Source organism: Manis pentadactyla, chromosome 1 (genome assembly GCF_030020395.1).
Source record: "Manis pentadactyla isolate mManPen7 chromosome 1, mManPen7.hap1, whole genome shotgun sequence".
In the NCBI taxonomy this organism is placed as follows: Eukaryota; Metazoa; Chordata; class Mammalia; order Pholidota; family Manidae; genus Manis; species Manis pentadactyla.
The window spans coordinates 157315714-157335950 of NC_080019.1; the positions used below are offsets into that span (position 1 = coordinate 157315714).

The window sequence follows — 20237 nt, forward strand, 5'->3', positions numbered from 1 at the left end:
TTGCTTATAATAGTAGATCTGGTTGTTGTTGTTAATATTATTATTGTTATGTTCTTTCTGAATTTGACTCTAGACAGACCCAACACAATGCTTTGTGTATGCTGTGGATGCTCTGACAAATTACCAATGTGGGTTAAGATTTTTCTTTATGACAAATTTCCCTTAGGCTCAGGATAAAGGGGAAACCTGGAAAAATGGTACACAGCATGTGCACACACTGGCCCTAACCTACTCATCCTCAACAGAGATTTAATTCCACAAACTCATCTTTTTCATTCATTTGTACTATAAGTGCAGTATTTTGCCTGGAATACCCTTTCCTCTCTTCTCCACCTGGTAAGAGTCTGTGTACTTCCAGCTAATTGCTCCTTGTTGGGATCTCTTCCCATTGCCCTCCTCACAGAATATCCCTCAAGTGGGATCCCTGAGCACTCTGTACATGCCCCCATTGCAGCCCACATTAATTCTTCACACTACTTATGTTTTCTACTGGGACCTCAAAGACAAAATCTGTATCTTACTCTTTTTTTCCCCATAGTGTGTAGTTCCATCCATAGTGTTAGGTTAAATGGATGTCAGATGAAGGAATGAATGAATATTCCCATTTCTTCTTTTTTTCATTTAGAACAAAAATGCTCTTTTCCTTTTCTTCCCAGCAAATAATTATTTGCCTTTGGTCGTTTCTCTTCGGGATATACCTATTAGCCTATTTCCAAGTCCCTCTCCTTTTGTTCTGGTATTAAAAGGCCTCCCTCGTAAAATTTTAAGAAAATACTTAAACTTTATCTCATGAGAAATACCCATTATCATATATAGTTTTATATCCATCATACTAATCACTTAGATCAGTTAAGTTGTAATCCACATGACCCTTTCAGTTTTGTTCAGCATGAAAAAAATGAAGTGATGATACATGCTACAATATGGATGAACCTTGAAAACATTACGCTAAGTGAAAGAAACCAGACACTAAAGGCTATATACTATATGATTCCATTTTTAGAAAATGTCCAGAATGGGTGATTCCATAGAAACAGAAAACAGATTAATGGTTTCCTGTGTCTGGGGGAAGAGAAATTGGAGAATGGCTGCTTAATGGACACAGGTTTCACAAGGTTTCTTTTTATTGCCAGATATCCACTGCATGGGTATACCAAAGTTTTGTTTATGCATCAGTTGATGATTACTTGGGTTGTTTCCACTTTTGGTTATATAATAGTGAACTATAAGCTGTGAACATTAATGTATGTTTTTGTGTGGACATATGTTTTCATTTCTCTTAGATATATACCTAGAAATGGACTTGCTGGGTCATATGGTAACTTTATGTTTAACTGTTTGAGGAATTGCCAGACTATTTCCATAGCAGCTACATCATTTTACATTACCCAACAATGTATGAGGATTCTGTATCCCCACATCCTCACCAGCACTTGCTATGATCTGTCTTTTCTATTATACTCATCCTTGTGGGTGTAAAGTCATATCTCATTGTAGTTTTGATTTGCATTTTCCTGATGGCTAATAATATTAAGCATCTTTTCTTGTATATCTTCTTTGCCCATTTGTATATCTTCTTTGGAAAACTGTCTATGTAAATCATTTGCCAATTTTTAAATTGGAGTTTATGTTGAGTTATAAAAGATATTTATTTATTCTGGATGCAAGCCCCTTATCAGATACAGGATTTGCAAATATTTTCAGCCATTCTGTGGGCTGGATTTTCCTTTTCTTGGTGATGACTTTTAGAAGCACAAATATTTTTAATTTTTATGATGTCTGTCCAGTTTATTTACTTATTTTTGTTGCTTGTGCTTTTGGTGTCATATCTAAGAAATCACTGTTTAATCATGGTCATGAAGATTTATGCCCATGTTTTCTTCTAAGAGCTTTATAATTTTATGTATTAAGTCTATGATCCATTTTGAGTTAAATTTTGAATGTGATGTGAGTTGTAGGGGTCCAACTTCCTTCTTTTGCTTATGAATAGCCAGTTGTCCCAGCACCATTTGTTGAAAAGACTGTTCCTTCCCATAAGAATTGTCTTGGCACACTTGCTGACAACCAATTGACCATCAACATGAGTTTATTTCCAGACTCTTCATTCTATTCTGTCAATCTATTTATGTATCCTTTGCCAGTACCACACTGTCTTGATTACTATAGCTGTAGAAAGTTTTGAAATTGGGAAATATCAATCCAAAAAATTCTTTTTCAAACTGTTGTGTCTATCCTGGGCCCTTGAATTTCCATATGAATTGGACCAGCATATTAATTTCTGCAAAGAAATCATCTGAGATTTTGATAGGGATTTTGTTGAACCTCTAGATAAATTTGGGGAGTATCCCCATCTTAACAATATTAAATCTTTTGATCCATGAACATGGGATGTCTTGCTATTTATTAGGTCTTTAATTTCTGTCAACATTGTTTTGTCATTTTCAGAGTATAAGTCTTACGCTTCTTTTGTTCAATTTATTTCCAGGTGTTTTCTTTTTGATACCATCATAAATGGAATTATTTTCTTAATTTCATTTGTGGTTTGCTCATTGCTACCATATAAAAATATAGTTGTATATTGATCTTATATCATGCAACCTTGCTGACTTGCAGAGCTCACTTATTAGTTCTAGTAGCTTTTTTTTTTATTATGCTATCATTAATGTACAATCACATGAGCAACATTGTGGTTACTAGATTCCCCCAATTATCAAGTCCCCACCACATGCCCCACTACAGTCACTGTCCATCAGCATAGTAAGATGCTGTAGAGCCACTACTTGTCTTCTCTGTGCTATATAATGCTTTCCCCATATTCCCCCCCACTACTTTATGTGTGCTAGTCATATTGCCCCTCAATCCTCTTATCCTTCTCTTCCCCCCACCCTCCCCAGTCCCTTTTCCTTTGGTAACTGTTAGTCCATTCTTGGGTTCTGTTAGTCTGCTGCTGTTTTGTTCTTCCAGTTTTTGCTTTGTTGTTATACCCCACAGTTGAGTGAAATCATTTGGTACTTGTCTTTCTGCGCCTGGCTTATTTCACTGAGCATAATACCCTCTAGCTCCATCCATGTTGTTAGAGATGGTAGGATTTGTTTTCTTCTTATGGTTGAATAATATTCCACTGTGTATATGTACCACATCTTCTTTATCCATTCATCTACTGATGGACACTTAGCTTGCTTTCATTTCTTGGCTATTGTAAGTAGTGCTGCAATAAACAGAGGTGCATATGTCTTTTTGAATCTGGGCTCCTGCGTTCTTAGGGTAAATTCCTAGGAGTGGAATTCCTGGGTCAAATGATATTTCTATTTTTAGTCTTTTGAGGAACCTCCATATTGCTTTCCACAATGGTTGAACTAATTTACATTCCCACCAGCAGTGTAGGAGGGTTCCCCTTTCTCCGCATCCTCACCAGCATTTGTTTTCGTTTGTCTTTTGGATGGTGGCCATCCTAACTGGTGTGAGGTGATATCTCATTGTGGTTTTAATGTGCATTTCCCTGATGATTAACTATGTGGAGCATCTTTTCATGTGCCTGTTGACCATCTGAATTTCTTCTTTGGAGAAGTGTCTGTTCAGATCCTCTGCCCATTTTTTAAACGGATTATTTGCTTCTTGGTTGTTGAGGCACATGAGCTCTTTATACATTTTGGATGTCAACCCCTTATTGGATATGTCATTTATGAATATATTCTCTTATACTGTAGGATGACTTTTTGTTCTACATATGGTGCCCTTTGCTGTACAGAAGCTTTTCAGTTTGATATAGTCCCACTTGTACATTTTTGCTTTTGCTTCCCTTGCCCGGGGAGATGCATTCAGGAAACAGTTGCTCATGTTTGTATTCAGGAGATTTTTGCCTGTTTTCATCTAAAAGTTTTATGGTTTCGTGACTTACATTCAGGTCTTTGATCCATTTCGAGTTTACTTTGTGTATGGAGTTAGACAATAATCTAGTTTCATTCTCTTGCATGTAGCTGTCCAGTTTTGCCAACACCAGCTGTTGAAGAGGCTGTCATTTCACCATTGTATATCCATGGCTCCTTTATTATGTATGAATTGACCATCTATGCTTAATTGATATCTGGACTCTCTATTCTGTTCCATTGGTCTATGGGTCTGTTCTTGTGCCAGTACCAAATTGTCTTGATTACTGTGGCTTTGTAGTAGAGCCTGAAGTTGGGAAGCATAATTCCCCCTGCTGTATTCTTTTGTCTCAGGATTGCTTTGGTCATTCAGGGTCTTCTGTGGTTTCATATGAATTTTACAATGATTTGTTCTAGTTTGTTGCAGAATGCTGTTGGTATTTTGTTAGGGATCACATTGAATCTGTAAATGGCTTTAGGCAGGATGGCCATTTTGAGAATATTAAATCTTCCTATCCATGAGTATGTGATGTATTTCCGTTTATTGGTGTCTTCCTTAATTTCTTTCATGAGTGTCTTATAGTTTTCAGGGTATAGTCTTTCACCTCCTTGTTTAGGTTTATTCCTAGGTGTTTTATTCTTTTTGATGCAATTATGAATGGAATTCTTTTACTGATTTCTCTTTCTGCACGTTCATTGTTAGAGTTCTACTAGCTTTTTAGTCAGTTTCTTAGGACCTGATTATTATTGCTAGTATTACCATTGTATTAGTTTAACTTCAAAGTAAAAGAAATGTTCTGAGATTGTTCATGTTTCCTAAAAGGCAAAGCAATGGCTTTATTTCATTTTGTAGGATTTTAAATGAGCTCTTTTATCTGTGCCTATGTCTAAGGTTTTATGATGATTTTATGTGCTACTTTATAAGTAAATATCATCTTATTTTTGTATTTTGAAGATAAACATTATTTTACCTCTAAGCTGTATTAGCGTATGTTAAAACTATTATCTTTTAATGTTTGTAGTCTTATTCTAAAACAGAGTAGTTTAGAAAAGAAAAAATTATCACCTATAATCATTTTGTCTGAAAGAAGAAAGTAGCTGTAGATGGCAATGACACGCAGGTTCACAATAGTTTTACCTCTTACTTTTCTTTATTTCTGATTCTCCAGAAAATATACAGGGACAATTTGGAGTTCATGAATCACACCCTGTTCACCTCAGTGGCAATGCCCAGTCCAGATAACCAGCATCCCTTGTATTAGGAAAAGCAGAAAGAAAAAGTCTGTGGCTTTCCTTTTAGAATTCTGCTACCTTTGATTCTTTGGAGGACATTTTGCTCACTTCATCATGCAACTGCTGCAGATAAGTACAAATTTTTTTTGAACTGCAGGGTTGTTACTCTTGGATCAAATCCCTTCTTCTGTTGCATTTACAGCCCTCTCCTGCTCAGAGATCTGAAGACCTCTGGGAAAGGTGCTAACCAGAAAATGGGCGGGATCTGTGGACCTGACTCTGGAAGTGTCATCCCAGTTCTGCCTCCCTGCTCCTGCCCTCCTCTCTCCACTAGTCTTCTGTGATGTCTTCAGGATCCTGTATAAATGTTTCTTTCTTGTGAATTTTAGTTCCTCATTATTTAGAAAACATAATTACCAGTGATTAACCTGTTTCTGAATGAAAATTTTAATTAAGAGGCATCTGAAATCATTGAGAGTCAATTCACTGTACAATGTTTAATAGCAAAAAAGAATGCAATCTAAAGCCCATATATGGGGCCTAGCTAAATTAATTGCATCTATAAAATAACATGCAACCACTTAAAAAAAAAGGTCAGAAAAAGTATAGTATGATCTCCTTCATGAATTGCTGATACGTGCTTACAACAGTTTTTTAGAAATATACACAGAAATTAGTCAAAGGAGTGAAAATACAGCATAGAGAAATATAACCAATATCTTGGTATGGTAGCAGGGGGTAACTACACTTACCATGGTTAGCATTTAGTAATGTATATATTTAATGAATCACCATGTTGTACATCTGAAACCAATATAATATTGTGTATCAACTTAATTCCAATTAAAAAAAAGAAAAATACATGGGAGACTATTAACTATGGGTTACTTTTGGGAAGTAGGAAGTGTGGTGAAATGAGAAGAAAGCTTTAATCTTCATTTTACACTTTTCCTTTCATTTAAATTTTCTATTCCATGTGCTATTATTTATTCACTTATTTGTTTATTGTTTAGAACACTTATATAAGTAAAATAATAAACCCCCATGTGTCCCTCTTACAGCTTCAGTAAATTATGAACCCTTGGCCAATCTTGTTTTTTCTCTACAACCCTACAGAAGGACAGCAGAATACACTATCCCAAAATATGCCTCTGACATAGGATCATTTCCCTGATATTCATTGCACTTTATAGAAACGCCTAAATTTCTTTTAACTTAATAAGGCTCAATAATAATGAGCTGATTATTTTGACAAACAGCAGATGCAGAAGAAGCTCTAACAACAAGAGTAGAGTTGCCCTTTTATAAAGGAAATTTACATTTATGAAGGTGTCTCCCTCCCAGTAGCAAGAAGAGAAGGATGCCTAAATCACAAAGAATCTTATCAGAAGAGAAGGCAGCAAGTTAAGTCTGCATAACACACTTTCCCCTTGCTTTTCCTAGTAACTTCCCAGTAACTAGCTGCCCTCCTTCCCCTTCTTTCTTTTTTCTTTAATTGAAGATGGTATTTAAGGTGCTAGCATAGGTCATCTGATAGAGTTACTTATTTTCCCTGGGTATCTCCCAAATACAGGTGAGGTATACAAGTTAATAAACTTCTATTTGTTTTTCTCCTCTTAACCAGGGGGTTTCAGATAAGAACTTAGAGAGGTAGAGGGAAAATTATTTTTCTTCCTCTACACAGTGTTCCTACACAGTATTATTTTGAAGCAAATCCCAAGCATCTTGTCATTCCATTTTTAAATATTTTCAGAATATATCTTTCAAAGATAAAGATTCTTTTTAAATACACATCACCTCAACATTAGGAATAAATCCTTCATATCGTTAAATATCCCAGTGTTCAAATTTCCCTGATATTCACTGCACTTTATATAAATATCTAAATTTCTTTTAACTTAAAATTTTCCCCTCTGCATTTTCCCTCTGCACATTATTTGTTAGTGAATCCAGGTGGTTATTCAGAATTCTCACATTATTGATTTTGCTAGCTGCACTCCTGTATAGGCATTGTTTGCTTTGGTTTGTGTATGTGTGTATATACACATATATGTGTATATATATAATAAAAAAATATATATTTGAATTTGAAGAAACATAATGTTTCTACATTCATTCAACAATATAGAAAAAGTGAAAGTTCATATCTATGGGTCAGTATAAAAACATCCAGAAGTACAAATGAACAATAACACATTTCTATTTTGCCACTAAAACCAACAGCTCCTTTGAAGTCCCTGTAGCTGCTGCTATTAATTATAGTGCTCATGTTAGTGACTATGTTTGGAGAGAGAATTATATCTATTTATGCTATAAATGTCTGTTGGGCACTCTCTGCAAGGGGCTAGAGATACAGAGATAAACAAGATGTCCCTGCTCTCCCACAGTTGACACATGAGTGGGGAAGAGAAGGAAGACCCAGAAGCCATGATAAACAGGCTTGTCCTTCTCCCCTTTCTGGTGCAGGTATCCAGTGGTTATCTTCTGATTCAGTACACATCTTCTTTTACAAGTTTCCAAAGGATGTTTGTCCTCTTTCCTCACCACACATAACCTGTTCTCCAAAGCTAGACTCCTCAAGTCTGGCGTCTCCGTTTCTGGATCACTTGTGTCATGGGGCCTATTTCTTATTTGTTGGTGATACTGAAGTAATTATTCAGATAGCTGACTAGATAGGCTTCAGCTTTGCAGTTTTTCAAGGTGTCCACCATTCTCTATTGTATACATCCAGCCTGCTCCTATCATTTACCTTACCATGTAGGCCCCTGAAAGTATTTGAGGTTGAGCCCCTCCCATCTCAATACCCTTTTATATTTCAGATATATTTTCAATTAAAATAATTATTTTTTTCTCCTTTTTCTTTTCTTTTTATTTTTCTTTAATTTTTTTTTTGAGAGGGCATCCCTCATATTTATTGATCATATGGTTGTTAACAACAATAAAATTCTGTATAGGGGACTCAATGCACAATCATTAATCAACCCCAAGCCTACTTCTCAACAGTCTCCAATCTTCTGAAGCATACCGAACAAGTTCTTACATGGTGAACAAGTTCTTACATAGTGAATAAGTTCTTACATGGTGAACAGTACAAGGGCAGTCATCACAGAAACTTTCGGTTTTGATCATGCATCATGAACTATAAACAATCAGGTCAAATATGATTATTCGTTTGATTTTTATACTTGATTTATATGTGAATCCCACATTTCTCCCTTATTATTATTATTATTATTTATTTATTTATTTTTTAATAAAATGCTGAAGTGGTAGGTAGATGCAAGATAAAGGTAGAAAGCATAGTTTAGTGCTGTAAGAGGGCAAATGTAGATGATCAGGTGTGTGCCTATAGACTAAGTATTAATCCAAGCTAGACAAGGACAACAAAACATCCACGGATGCAGAAAATTTCTCTCAAAACAGCGGGGGTGAGGTTCTAAGCCTCACCTCTGTTGATCCCCAATTTCTCACCTGATGGCCCCCCTGCGACTGTGCCTGTCTTAGGTTGTTCCTCCCTTGAGGAATCTTACCCGTCTCTGGCTAACCAGTCATCTTCCGGGGCCATACAGGGAAATGTAAAGTTGGTAAGTGAGAGAGAAGCAATACTCTTTGAAAAGGTTAGCTTTTTACTTCTTTGCAGATTTATGCCCTGTGGCTTCTATGCCCAGCGTTTGTCTTGAGGTATCTTTACCACTTGGAAGAATTATGATACTCGGTAATTTCGATATGAGGCACGAATTCTACTTAAGGGTTGTAATTAGGAAGGAAGAAGAAAAGCTAGAGGAGTAGCAGGCGGAAGAAAACATGGGAAGATTGATTATGGCTGTGACATATCTTCTTGTAGTGTAACATAAGTGTGTATAGGTTTTAAATGACTAATTAAATTGCGTGTACACATTAACATAATAGGAATACAGCTACATAACCAAAGCAGACCTGCAATTACCAGCCATATCCAGTGAAACCAAGAAAACCAGTTAGGCACCCTAGGCATTTGTGAAAACTTATCAATGATATGATGGATATTGTCTAACTGAATTTGAATAGTTTAAAATAATTATTAATGAATGTAGCATTGGTGAGAAAATTTGAATTGGCTACCATCATTTACTAAAAGCAGAATTTGAACACTTTTTCTGAAACATTTTGGAATGTGGGTTCATCTGGATTGTTTATGTTTGTACTTTTTTTTTTTACACTCCCCCTACTCCACACCCTCGCATCTCCCATCCTTGTATGGAATATCTGAAGTCCAAAGAATGAAACGACTTCCTTTGGGTCCTTTGCATTATTTGATGGGTTGTAAGGGCTCAGCCATGGTGCAAGAAAAGTTCATTTAGAAACCACAAATCTCTGGATTCCTGAGGTTTCTTTCTGGAACCAGAAGTGGGAATTAAGTAACTGCCCCACATGTTTCCTTAGCAAACAAAATAAAATCAATCTGAAAATATACAGGCCTATTTAGAGGAGAGAGGGAGACATGTTTCAAGATTAAACTTCGAGTCTTGAACTCAATTCTTACCATCCCAAGGTTTTTCAGGATAAGGTTTTATCTGATTTGCTGTGCTTTGATATTTATTGAGGCATGCCTCACTTAGTACTCAGCACAGAGGAAAGTAAGGAGTGATTTTTTTTCACTTCCAACATTTTTGTTATTCTGTGCCTCTTACTTTGTTTATTGATAAAAATCTTAGCCCTCAAAAGAATGATGCAAATAAGCCACTGAATTCTTCTGCATGAAGCTCTGGGAGTTTCCCATCTGTATCTCCACAAATAAACACATAAAAAAGACCATTCATTTCATCTCAATGCTATCCTAATGGCTTAATACTATCATGTCTGAAAGTATGGCTCTAGGACAGCTGGAGAGTTCTTCAGCAGATAATTAGCTGGAATTTTGATTAATCAACAAATCTGTTTAGAGTAGAAGTGATTTGACAAAGGAAATGACAGATTTTCCCCAAAGGGAAATGTTCTTTCTTTATAATTGCCACTTGTATTTGGGCCTCACTATTGGCACTACTGGTAAATACTCAATTTCGAAATCTCTCTGATATCTTTGAAAGAAATGTTTACTAAACAGTGTTGTGACAGCCACATGTGATTCTTTTTTTTCCACATTTTTGCTTTACTCATATATAGTGCAGTGCTTATTAGGGTATGAAATTCCTTGAATGTCATGTTTACTCAGAACAGAAAATACATGATATAAAGTGACAAAACTGTGAATTAGAAATTAGCAATTTTAAGGAAATATGTACTCCATAAATCCTGCTAATATGTTTCTTTTGAAACATCTTCTGAAAATATAAATTACCTGTTCACCAGGCATCTCAGATATTTCATGCTGTTACTGGGAAATTTAAGGAAATAAGTGGGAAAATACTATGGGCATCAATATATGTGCATAGTAAATAGGGAGGAAATGAGAGTTGGCAAGTAGAAATTAAACAGGAGAAATTGGTATGGAAATCTCACACACTCCAAACCAACTAAATTATTAGAGGGGGAATTTGAAACGGAGTTGAACTATGGATTCCACAATGTTAAACAAATCACACTTGTCAGGACCATGCAAAGCCAGTACTGTAAGAGCTGTGAACTATTGCCAAATCGAACATGTGGTGGGAAAGGTAGACCAGAATCCTAGATTTGGACTCAAAGGCTTGGTGTGGAATTGTACAGAGGGAGGAGGTTTCCGACCTTTTCTAGAAGGAGCAACAGAAGCAGTGTTTTGTAAGAACAGTGATGCTGAACATAAGAACCTGACTTTGATGGGGAAAGAGAAATTTACTGAAATTATATTGACAATGGCAAAATACTCTTTCAAGAAGCTGCTATGTTTAAGTGTATTTTTTATGATATGTTAGAGTTTTTTCTTCAGAAGTATCACATCTCTAAAATCAAAGTCCAAGTCAGTGGGAAAGTCAGATTCATGTTCGTAACATTCACTTTAATGCTTTAAAGCACCATACCATGTTTAAAATGAGGTCAGATTCCATATTAGTCCGAGGCAAAATTATAAAGTAAGAAATGGGTATTCTTCTTCATTTCTGGTAATAGTATAACTGTTCTCTTTATAGAGCACAATTTAGCTACAGTTTTCAAAATCCTTAACAGGTTCATAACTTTTGACCCAGCAATTCCACATCTAAGAATTTATTCCAAGACAACAATTAGGAAAGCATAAAAATTAATTGGAGTGTGAGGCTATTCATCATAGTGTTCTTTATAAAAGTGAAAAAGAAGAAATTTAAATGCCCACTATAGGGAATTTGTTAAGTAAATTATATCTGTATGATTTAGTATTCATATACTTAAAAATTATGATGTAAAAGAATAGTTGGTGATTTAGGAAAATGTTCATGATCCGTTTGTTATTGAAAAATACAGGATACAAAAATCGCAAATTAATGCACGTTAGAGAAGGTACAACAGCAACAGTGGTTTGGAAAGCCAGTGACATCTCCTTTACTAATCACAAGGTAGGCAAAGTGTGAATTGAGTTCTCTTTACCTTTTTTTAGTTAATGTTTCTGATGTTTGAATTTTAAAATCCCTTTTTAAGATCATTCTTTCCTCTGATGCCTTTATAAAGGATGCACCCTTTCTATCTGTTTTCTCTGTGTGGATGACCCCAAGGCTTCCAAGCTTACTGTGCTTCCCCTGTCAAAACTGACTTACTTCATATGCTGTTATCCAAAGTGAGGCTAAGTGAAGAGAACTAATCCATCAGCTAATTTATTATAAGGTATTAATGGAAAATACCAGATTAAAATGTAACAACTTTTCCTACATTTCAGTCGCTTATTCAACAAATATTTATTGTATTTCTCTGTGCTCTCAGCTCTGCAGAAGGAACTGTTGAACAACACAAATAAAAAGTAGGCCCTTTTTTTTCTCACCTTACAGTGAGAATACTTGATTTTTCAGAATCACTTTTGACGAGAAGATAGGACTAGTGTGGGGATCTTGTGATAGTGACAGGCCAAAGGAGCAGTGGAGTCTTTTGGTGCACTTAAGAACTGTCACATTGTGTAAGTCTTGATTTTGCATATGTGGTAGACTGTGCTTCATAATACCATCGCATTAACATTTATGTTTACTAAGGAGAATGTTTTCCAAAAGAGGGAAATAAGTCTCCATGGTTTAAAAAAAAATTCATTGAGCCTTATCCTGCCCAGCTCAGTTTTACAGTGCTAGGTCATTAGGACATTGGTAATACCCATGCTCTGAAGGAAGTAAAATACAACCAGGTCTAGAGAATTATCCCTCATTTGTGCCTCCTCTGTATTCTGTGTTGTCGTCATACCTCTAACAGGAAGGACATTGTACTGGTTTTTGTGTCTGTCTCCCCCAATCTGAAAGGTATGCCCCTTGCAAACCCTTATCATTCATCTTGAGCACCCAGCACATGGTCTAATTATATGTTTTTGTGACAACCCCAAAATGCCCAGTGGTATAGCACAGAGTATGTAAATAGACTGCTTTGAAGAAAAACAACTTTGAAGGTAGATAGTATGCTCACTGTATCCCGTGTGTCAAACACCATACTTAGCATTTTCTATGCATTATATAAATTTGAAATCACAGGAAAGAGCCTATGAGATCCATATCATTTTTTTTTAACAGATGGTGAAATTGAGACTTAAAGAGATTTAAGTGCTTTGTTCAAGGTCTGATTGCTGGTGGGACCAGGTGAGAGGATGAGGCCATGGTTCACACTCCTGTTCTAACTCCTGAGTCGTGCTTTTAACCTCAGTACCCTACACCCTAACAAGGAAAGCACTTTCTCTATAGTGATATTTAGTCCTCATTTAATCATCATTTGTGCCATACATCTCCATCCTCATGGCTGGCCAAAGCTGTTTGGCTGCTTCTTCTCATGATGAAATAATACACTTGCCATGAAAGTTTACCTCCAAGTTGCAGATTCAGGATGCAGTTTAAATCTAATGTTCCATCTAGATTTCCGTTTGTGAGACAAAAATTTCCATTTTGATAGAGCTTAATGATTCTTCTTCCTCTTTATATTTTATAGTCACATGGAACAGAAGCTTGAGGCTGCCTTTCCACATTCAGTCCATGGCTTCCTGTTTATAGGAACTGTTACAGGGCTGTTAAACTAATAGCTCTGAGCCAGTTAGATGTATTTATCCAGTGCTTATTGTATGTCCTGCATTCTTCTAGGGCTATGCTGACTGTTGGATAATCATAGTCCTTGTATCCTTTCTGCTTTACCTTCCATAATGTTGCAACAGTATTATCAGGACCACAGAGTTAACACTTGAATCCTCTCTGAATCATCTACATATTATTTTATCAGAGTCTTATCTTTTTAGCTGTATTATAATTATGTCTTAATTTTCTACGGACCTCCCACAACACCAAGCATAAGGCTGGAACGTCTAGTAATGATTCTAGGGAGAACAGCACTGAATATGTTATCAGGAGAGCTAGTTTCTGGTCTGGCTCTATTACTGTGTAGCAGCAAGATTTTGAGATAGCTTGAGACATAATGGGCCTTGCTTTTCTCAATTCAAAAGTCAGAGAGTTGGTATAAATTGCAGGGTGTTTTTTGGTTTAAATTTGAGATTCAGAGAGCTCTGTAATTTTTTGTAGTGTTGGATTGATTCATTGATAAATTGATCCATCAGTGAATGGTGGCACAGGAATAGAAAGGTTGTAAATTGACCTGGGTTTGCAAAGATGATATTAATAAGTTCAGTTCTGAATATGACATTTGAGAAGCAGTAGGGTGTACCTAGATATCCTTTAAGAATGAAAATATACACTTGGATTTGAAGTTGGTGGTAGAATTCCTGTCATTCTCACTGACCTCTTTGGATAGTGTGGGTTAGAAGCATAGGCTTGAAATAAAAAGTACTTGTTCATAACAATCACATAATCACAGGTTTTTAGACCTGAAAGAGACATAGAAATCATATAACCTATTCCATTTGCTTTATACACAATATCAGAGTAATGCAATTGGCCCAAAGTTATACACTAACTGCAGTTCTGGTCAGCAGACCAAAGTCCCAGATCTCCAAGTTCCCAGTTCATCCTTCACTATGTTTGTTATGTTTCTTTTTAAGACTGTTTTTTAATGTTTGTAGCATTCTTCTGTGAGCAATAAATCAACTTACCATTATACTTCCAAATGCACACCCAAAATTATTTGTAAAATTCAACTCAGCTATTTGGGAAAGAAAATAGATCAAATAGCATCATCCCTGTATCCAAATTTTGTCCTGTATAATTAAATGGTGTTGTATGGAAATTGCTGAATTGTGCAGTTACAAGGATATGGTTTTGTGACATCTCCTGAAAGATAACTCATGTATAGACCGAAATAGTTTTTGGTACCCTCGTGAGGTAATTAGTCTCTCTGCATCCCTGCCCAGATTCTGTGTTAGGTCTGGGTTGTAGGAACACTAGGCTGATCACATTGTGATATTCTATAGAATTATAATGCCAAAATATGTGTTTGTGGTAGGTCTCTGTTTTGTTCTGACAAAGAACTGAATACCCATGACAAAGGTCAAATGGAGATCTGGCATCAGTTTCACTACTTGTAAGACATAGTCTTGAGAATATGTAATACGTAGAACTCCTTGCCAAAAACTGAAAGGAAATGATTGCATTTGAGTATAATGTATTCTACAACAATAGTGCACATGAAATTTAAAACGGCTGGCTTTCCAAGTATGATTTTAAGAAGGAGACTTAGTTGGTTTTCTAGAACATTATACCCACTGTGTTAGGCTTCATGGGATACTCTTAAAAGTTGAGATTTAAGACCAAAGAAACAGAAAATCCTAATGGGATAGTTGCAAGATATTGAATTATTTTGTAAAGTACCCTAGTTTCATGCGTTTATTGATTTCTCATTTTCTGTTTTCATGAGCATTTCATGTTATTTTGTTATTTTACCATAAAGATGCCTTTTTCCTAACCATAATGCTCTCAGAGTGCCTTGGAAACATCAATATCAAGTCCTGAAATTCACAGTGGTGTCTCTCTTTTACAGATATGCAAATCGGTTAGGTTTTATATTAAGTAGAGACCATACCTATCTCCTCCACATAGTATCTAGCACAGAACCTGGCATTTAATTAGCAGGCATTTAATTAATTGGATTTTTTTGAGTGAATGAATGAATGGCAAGCAGTACTAACTAGTTCACTAACTAGTCAGTCAGGCTAACTAAAAAACTAGGTAAACTAATACACTCATTCATTTATGTATATTTCAAAGGAATACTCAAAGTCTCTAGAAAGAAGAGTTGATGCTTTCTAGAGAAGCCTTCGAAAGTAGTCCTGTGCACTCAGTTAACAGGAAGGTCAAATATGGCTCTAGGGTTTCAGTCACCTTTCCAGATGTCAATCTGGAAAGTAAGACTATCATAGTAGAGAAGGATTGATGATGGAAATATTTCTTTATGAAGTTGCTTCAGTCCAAGGGAGAGGTAGAAGTGTTTGTTCTTTATTAAAACCTAATCACCAGAGGACTAGGCCAAGGTGTGGCCAGTGCAACAGCCTTTGTAGCTGGGTCCCTGCAACTCCTCCGGCAACCCCTATGCTCCCTTAGCCACTGTTGCATCTGTCACGCCTGGGCCAGGCAGGAACTAGAGATTAATTCCACCTGTGACTCCTTCCTCCCCCTGTGGCTCTTAAGAAGCTACCATTTGAACTCCTGCTTTATAAAAATCAGAATATCAGTGCTGATCTACTTGGCCAAGATATTATGAAAAGTAATTTAAGGCTTTAAAAAAATCCATTCTTGGAGTCACATTTTTATGCACAGTTGCCATAACAATTTTGTTTCTCATTTTAGTAGGTATTTCAAGGGCAGAAAGGCAGTAATATAGATGATTAGTATACATGGTTTGTTTTTGTACTCTAAAAAAAAAAATGCATGGTTTCAAGAAAAACTTTTCTTTTTCTTCACAGCCTTTTTCCCCATTGAAACTGAAAAAGGAAAAAAAATTATGCAAGCTTTTTTGAAAGTACAGACAAAATTGGAATTTAACTTATGGGAAAATTTTGCAAAACTGCTCTAAAAGTGATTTTTGTTTTGGCTTTCCTGTGAAGCCATCCAGAAAGGCCAAAAATTACTGGCATTGCTTTTGTATAAAACATTTCACATAGACTCCACTTGTAATTCAGCCAAGTACATAATTCGGGTCATCAGTGACACACACATCCACATATTGGAGCTGGTCAGTGAACAGAAAGTTGTCATGAAATGAGATACAATATTACCTTATGAACAGACTGAACGGCATAGATTACAGCAGAGGAAACTGTGTTAACCTGCTGATCCCTGCTCCCTCCCTCCCAAAGTGGGAGAGCCAATTGTTTACTGATTACCACAAGGACATCACTTGGCAAACATTTTGGCCTAAACTCAATGTGTGACATCAGTCTTTTAGGGTTTTCCACATAAAAAGAATTCTCCAAAGAAAACACAAAAACTAAGCCTTAATTTGAAATCCATTTTTACACCCTCTAAGGTCTCATTAACTATCTTCATCATATATTTCTTAATTTTTATTGTAGTTCCAAGTAGATATTATCTAATAGTTAAAATACGAGCCTTAAACTTCCACAGTGTTTTTTCAGAGTTTCAATCAGATAGTCCTTTAAAGCTACTCTCACCCAACCCCTTTTTATGGGGATTATGATATCTTTCTTTGTTTCTCTGTACTGAGGGTCACTGATTTGGGAGTGGCTTACATCACTTTGTTTGAGGAAGGAAGTAAACATTGTTCTTTGAATCCTAAGGACAAGTTAATCTTGTTTTTGTGAGGGGTGGCTGTGTGCTTGAGAGGAATTACTCTCACTAAAGTTAGGACTCAGCCAAGGTGTGTGTTTTGTCATTTGTCATTTTACAATGACACATGTGAATGGTATTTCACTCTGGTATAAGCACCTCCTCTGTGTATATTTACCAGAAATCTATTAGAGTTTCCCCCACCTCCTATTCTGTTAGGTGGTATTTGTTTAATGCTTTGAAGCACATGGCCTGAAAGCAGGTGGAAGTCAGTTATGCCTCAGAAGGCCCACAGTCTCCCTGCGGGAGGCAGGGGTACAAAGAGGGCCAGGGCACCAACAATGCCAACATACAGGAACTGTGATGTTGTACGAGTGGAGTAGGGGAAGAATTACCTCTGTACCTAATGTGAGTTGAGAATAGGCTTAACATTCTCGCACCCAAAGAATTCCATCTGAAAGCTGTTCCTTGGCAAACAGAAATAGGTGAATATTCTCAAATCTTCCGGAATGGGTAAACAGGGAATAACACTCCAGTAGCTTTTTCCTATTTTTTGGTAAGGTAATGGGATGTTCACTTTCATTAAACCTTGTGTCCTATAAGGCTAAAAACCATGATCTTTTAAATTCTTCCTGTTGGATAAATGTAGAAATACCATGCTTAGTATGTTGATACCACAGTGCACAATTTATATTCATCCCACTGTTTCCTTTTTTCTCTAGCCCATGGCCTTATTCCCATTTTCTCAGTGTTGTTCCTCTTTGCTCTCTCTTGGTTTAAATGCTCTTCACCACTGGCCTCCCAGTACTACAGTGTTAACTCCTGGGTAGTCCTCCTCAGCCCTCCTCCGAAAGACAATAGAGAACAACAGTGGATATTAGAACTTTACGGCCAACAGCCCTCCACATTCCCACCCTAAATCTGTATTGTCTTGCCTAACTCTGTATGTGGCGGGCCCCCAGGGATAGCGAGTACCTCTTTGTTCCATGGCATGCCACACTCTAACCATGGTCAGTAAGTGTTCATAGAAATGAGAGATGAAAGGAAGTCTCTGTGTTCAGCAGGTGTGTGGGGGCCAAATGAGGCCATTGGTGCCAGACCACAAGGGTTCAAAATAATATTTAATGTAATGTTGTCTCATTGAATAATAAATCTCATATTGTAATATCTGAGTCAAATATTCCCTTGGTGCCAGACTTCTTGTGTTCCTTTAATCTTCCCCTTAAGATAAGTCAAATTCATGAGGAGCAAGGTAGCAAGACCCCTCTCTATGTAATGAGTAGAAAAGCTTCCTGATAAGTCTGGAAAAACCAAACTGGATTTGAAGGCCATGGATTCTCTGGGATTCTGTTTAATCAAGGGTCTACTGTGAAGTGCACTGAAAAGAAATGAAAGTTTGCCAGTAGCCTAGCTACCGTGTAACTTTGGTTACCTAGCTAAAGTAATGTATTATGAGTAGTTAAATAAAGCTGTTGAGATTACTGGTATTTTAGAAAAGGGAGCTCACATGTAATTTTTTTCCTGCATTTTTCTGTGAGTATTAAAATCCAGCATCATTAGCTCTGTAACTTGTCAAGGAAGTACACATGTAAAAACAAGAGTGAAATGAAGATCCAGTAAAAATTTGACATTGCAGAACTTGGTTATTTTCTCTGCAGTATCAGTAGAGAGGGTTAATTGTCCTTTACATTTTACATGGATGCTCATACTTTCTAAAGTGATTTAGAACAGAGGGTCAAAGTGTAGCAAAATAACCTGCCCTCCATATGGTTATAAAATGTTTACCAGCCAATCTTTCCTTTTTTTGCAGCCAAGCTTCTCAAAATACTAGTTCACATGTCAAGAGTCTATGTTCTCATTTCTTATTTATTCTTCAAAGCATTGCAGATTGGTTTCTGCCCTAGCTGTCTTACTGAAAGAGCTCATTGAGTTCCCCAGTGTCTTCCTTATCCCAGAACATTTTCTCATTTTTTCTGTGTTATCTGGTGCTCTTTGGCAGCTTACTCTTTCCTGAAGGTCTTTCCTTGCTTGTTTTTTTTGCTTTCTTTGTCTTTTGGTTCTTCCCGCCCTTTACCATTCTTTTTCAGATTCCTTTCTTGACCTCTTTTCCTCCAGAAAACCACTAAGGATTGATGTTTTCTAGTGTTCCCTTCTCAGAATTCTCTCTTCTCAGCACACCAACATCCACCACTTCAGCTATCACCAGCTGCAAATCCACATCACACACCCACCTCCTCCAGACCTGTATGTTCAACTGTGGGTTGTCTGTTTGGACATATCATTCTCCCCACTGGGCATTGGAATACACCAAGCACCTCATACTCAACGTGCCTAAAAGAGAAGCCCTTCCCCTTTTGAATCATCTCCCCTACCACAATTCTGCAACAACAAAAAGTTGTGCCCCATTCCTGTGTTTTGTACCTGGCAAATATTCAGGAATACTTCTCAGTAACTCTGTTTTTCTTGCTCTGCTCTCCAGTCTTACTGGTCACTAATTCACATTGACTCTGCATCACAGATTTTATTTGTTCACACCTATCCTCTCTGACCCCATAGTCACTGGAACCCATCTCAAGCTCCTCCGGTCTTTACTCCATTTTACCTTAATGTTTCTTTAAGAAACATACCTGATAACCCATTCCTCTTCTCATAATTTGTCATTTGCTCCTTCTTGCCAGCAATATAAATCCAACTGCTTTTAGCTAGCCTTTCATTTTTTTCACCCTGCAATTATAGCCTGTACTGTGGCCATGTAGAAAACTTGAGTTCCCTCAGTACCCAGGCTATTTTCTAACTCTATGCTGCAACACTTATTTCTGCCCCTGCCTTGTATATAATTCCACTTTTGTTTGCATAGTGACTAGACCCCTGGCACCTCCTCTGTGCAGCTTTCACAGGGCACTCCTTTGTAGAATCAGGTGCCCGGCATTTATGTTCCCACAGTCCTGATCACACCCATTTATTCTTCCATTGTATTGATATTCTCTTTAAATATATCCTTGTCCTCGCTCTGAACCATGAGACCTTTGAGATCAGAGGCTGTTTCGTATTCATCCTTGTGTTCCTGGTACAGTGAATGCCCAGCCCATAGTGAGAGGTGAGTTAGAATTTGCAGAATGGGTTATTGTCTTGCCCAAAGTAGCCTTACCTTTCACATTCCTGTTCTAGTAAGCTTATGAACTCATCACTCTTCTCCATGTATTCTTTATGTTTTCTCTTTTCTTCCTCTAACTGCAGTATGGTTTGCCTGTGAGATTTTTCTACCATTAAAAGCTGTTCCAGGATTCGTCTGTGAGATTCTTTATGTTTTTCCACGACTTTGTCCAGCTGCAAAGAAAGTACATTTATAGTCTGTTAACTG

At 36.9% G+C, this 20237-nt stretch overlaps 2 protein-coding genes across 6 annotated transcripts in view; one reads left to right on the top strand and one right to left on the bottom strand.

The window, feature by feature from the left end:
- CMSS1 (cms1 ribosomal small subunit homolog) overlaps positions 1-20237 on the top strand; it is a 403057-nt gene that overhangs the window by 103437 nt on the left and 279383 nt on the right. The gene's annotated exons all lie outside the window — the stretch shown is intronic.
- Positions 1-20237, bottom strand: part of FILIP1L (filamin A interacting protein 1 like) — a 242522-nt gene that overhangs the window by 94013 nt on the left and 128272 nt on the right. For all 3 annotated transcript variants that reach the window (XM_036916522.2, XM_057502084.1, XM_057502088.1), the window contains one exon: positions 20025-20203. In XM_036916522.2, coding sequence (XP_036772417.2) covers positions 20025-20203 — 179 coding nt within the window. The remainder of the gene's footprint in view (positions 1-20024; positions 20204-20237) is intronic.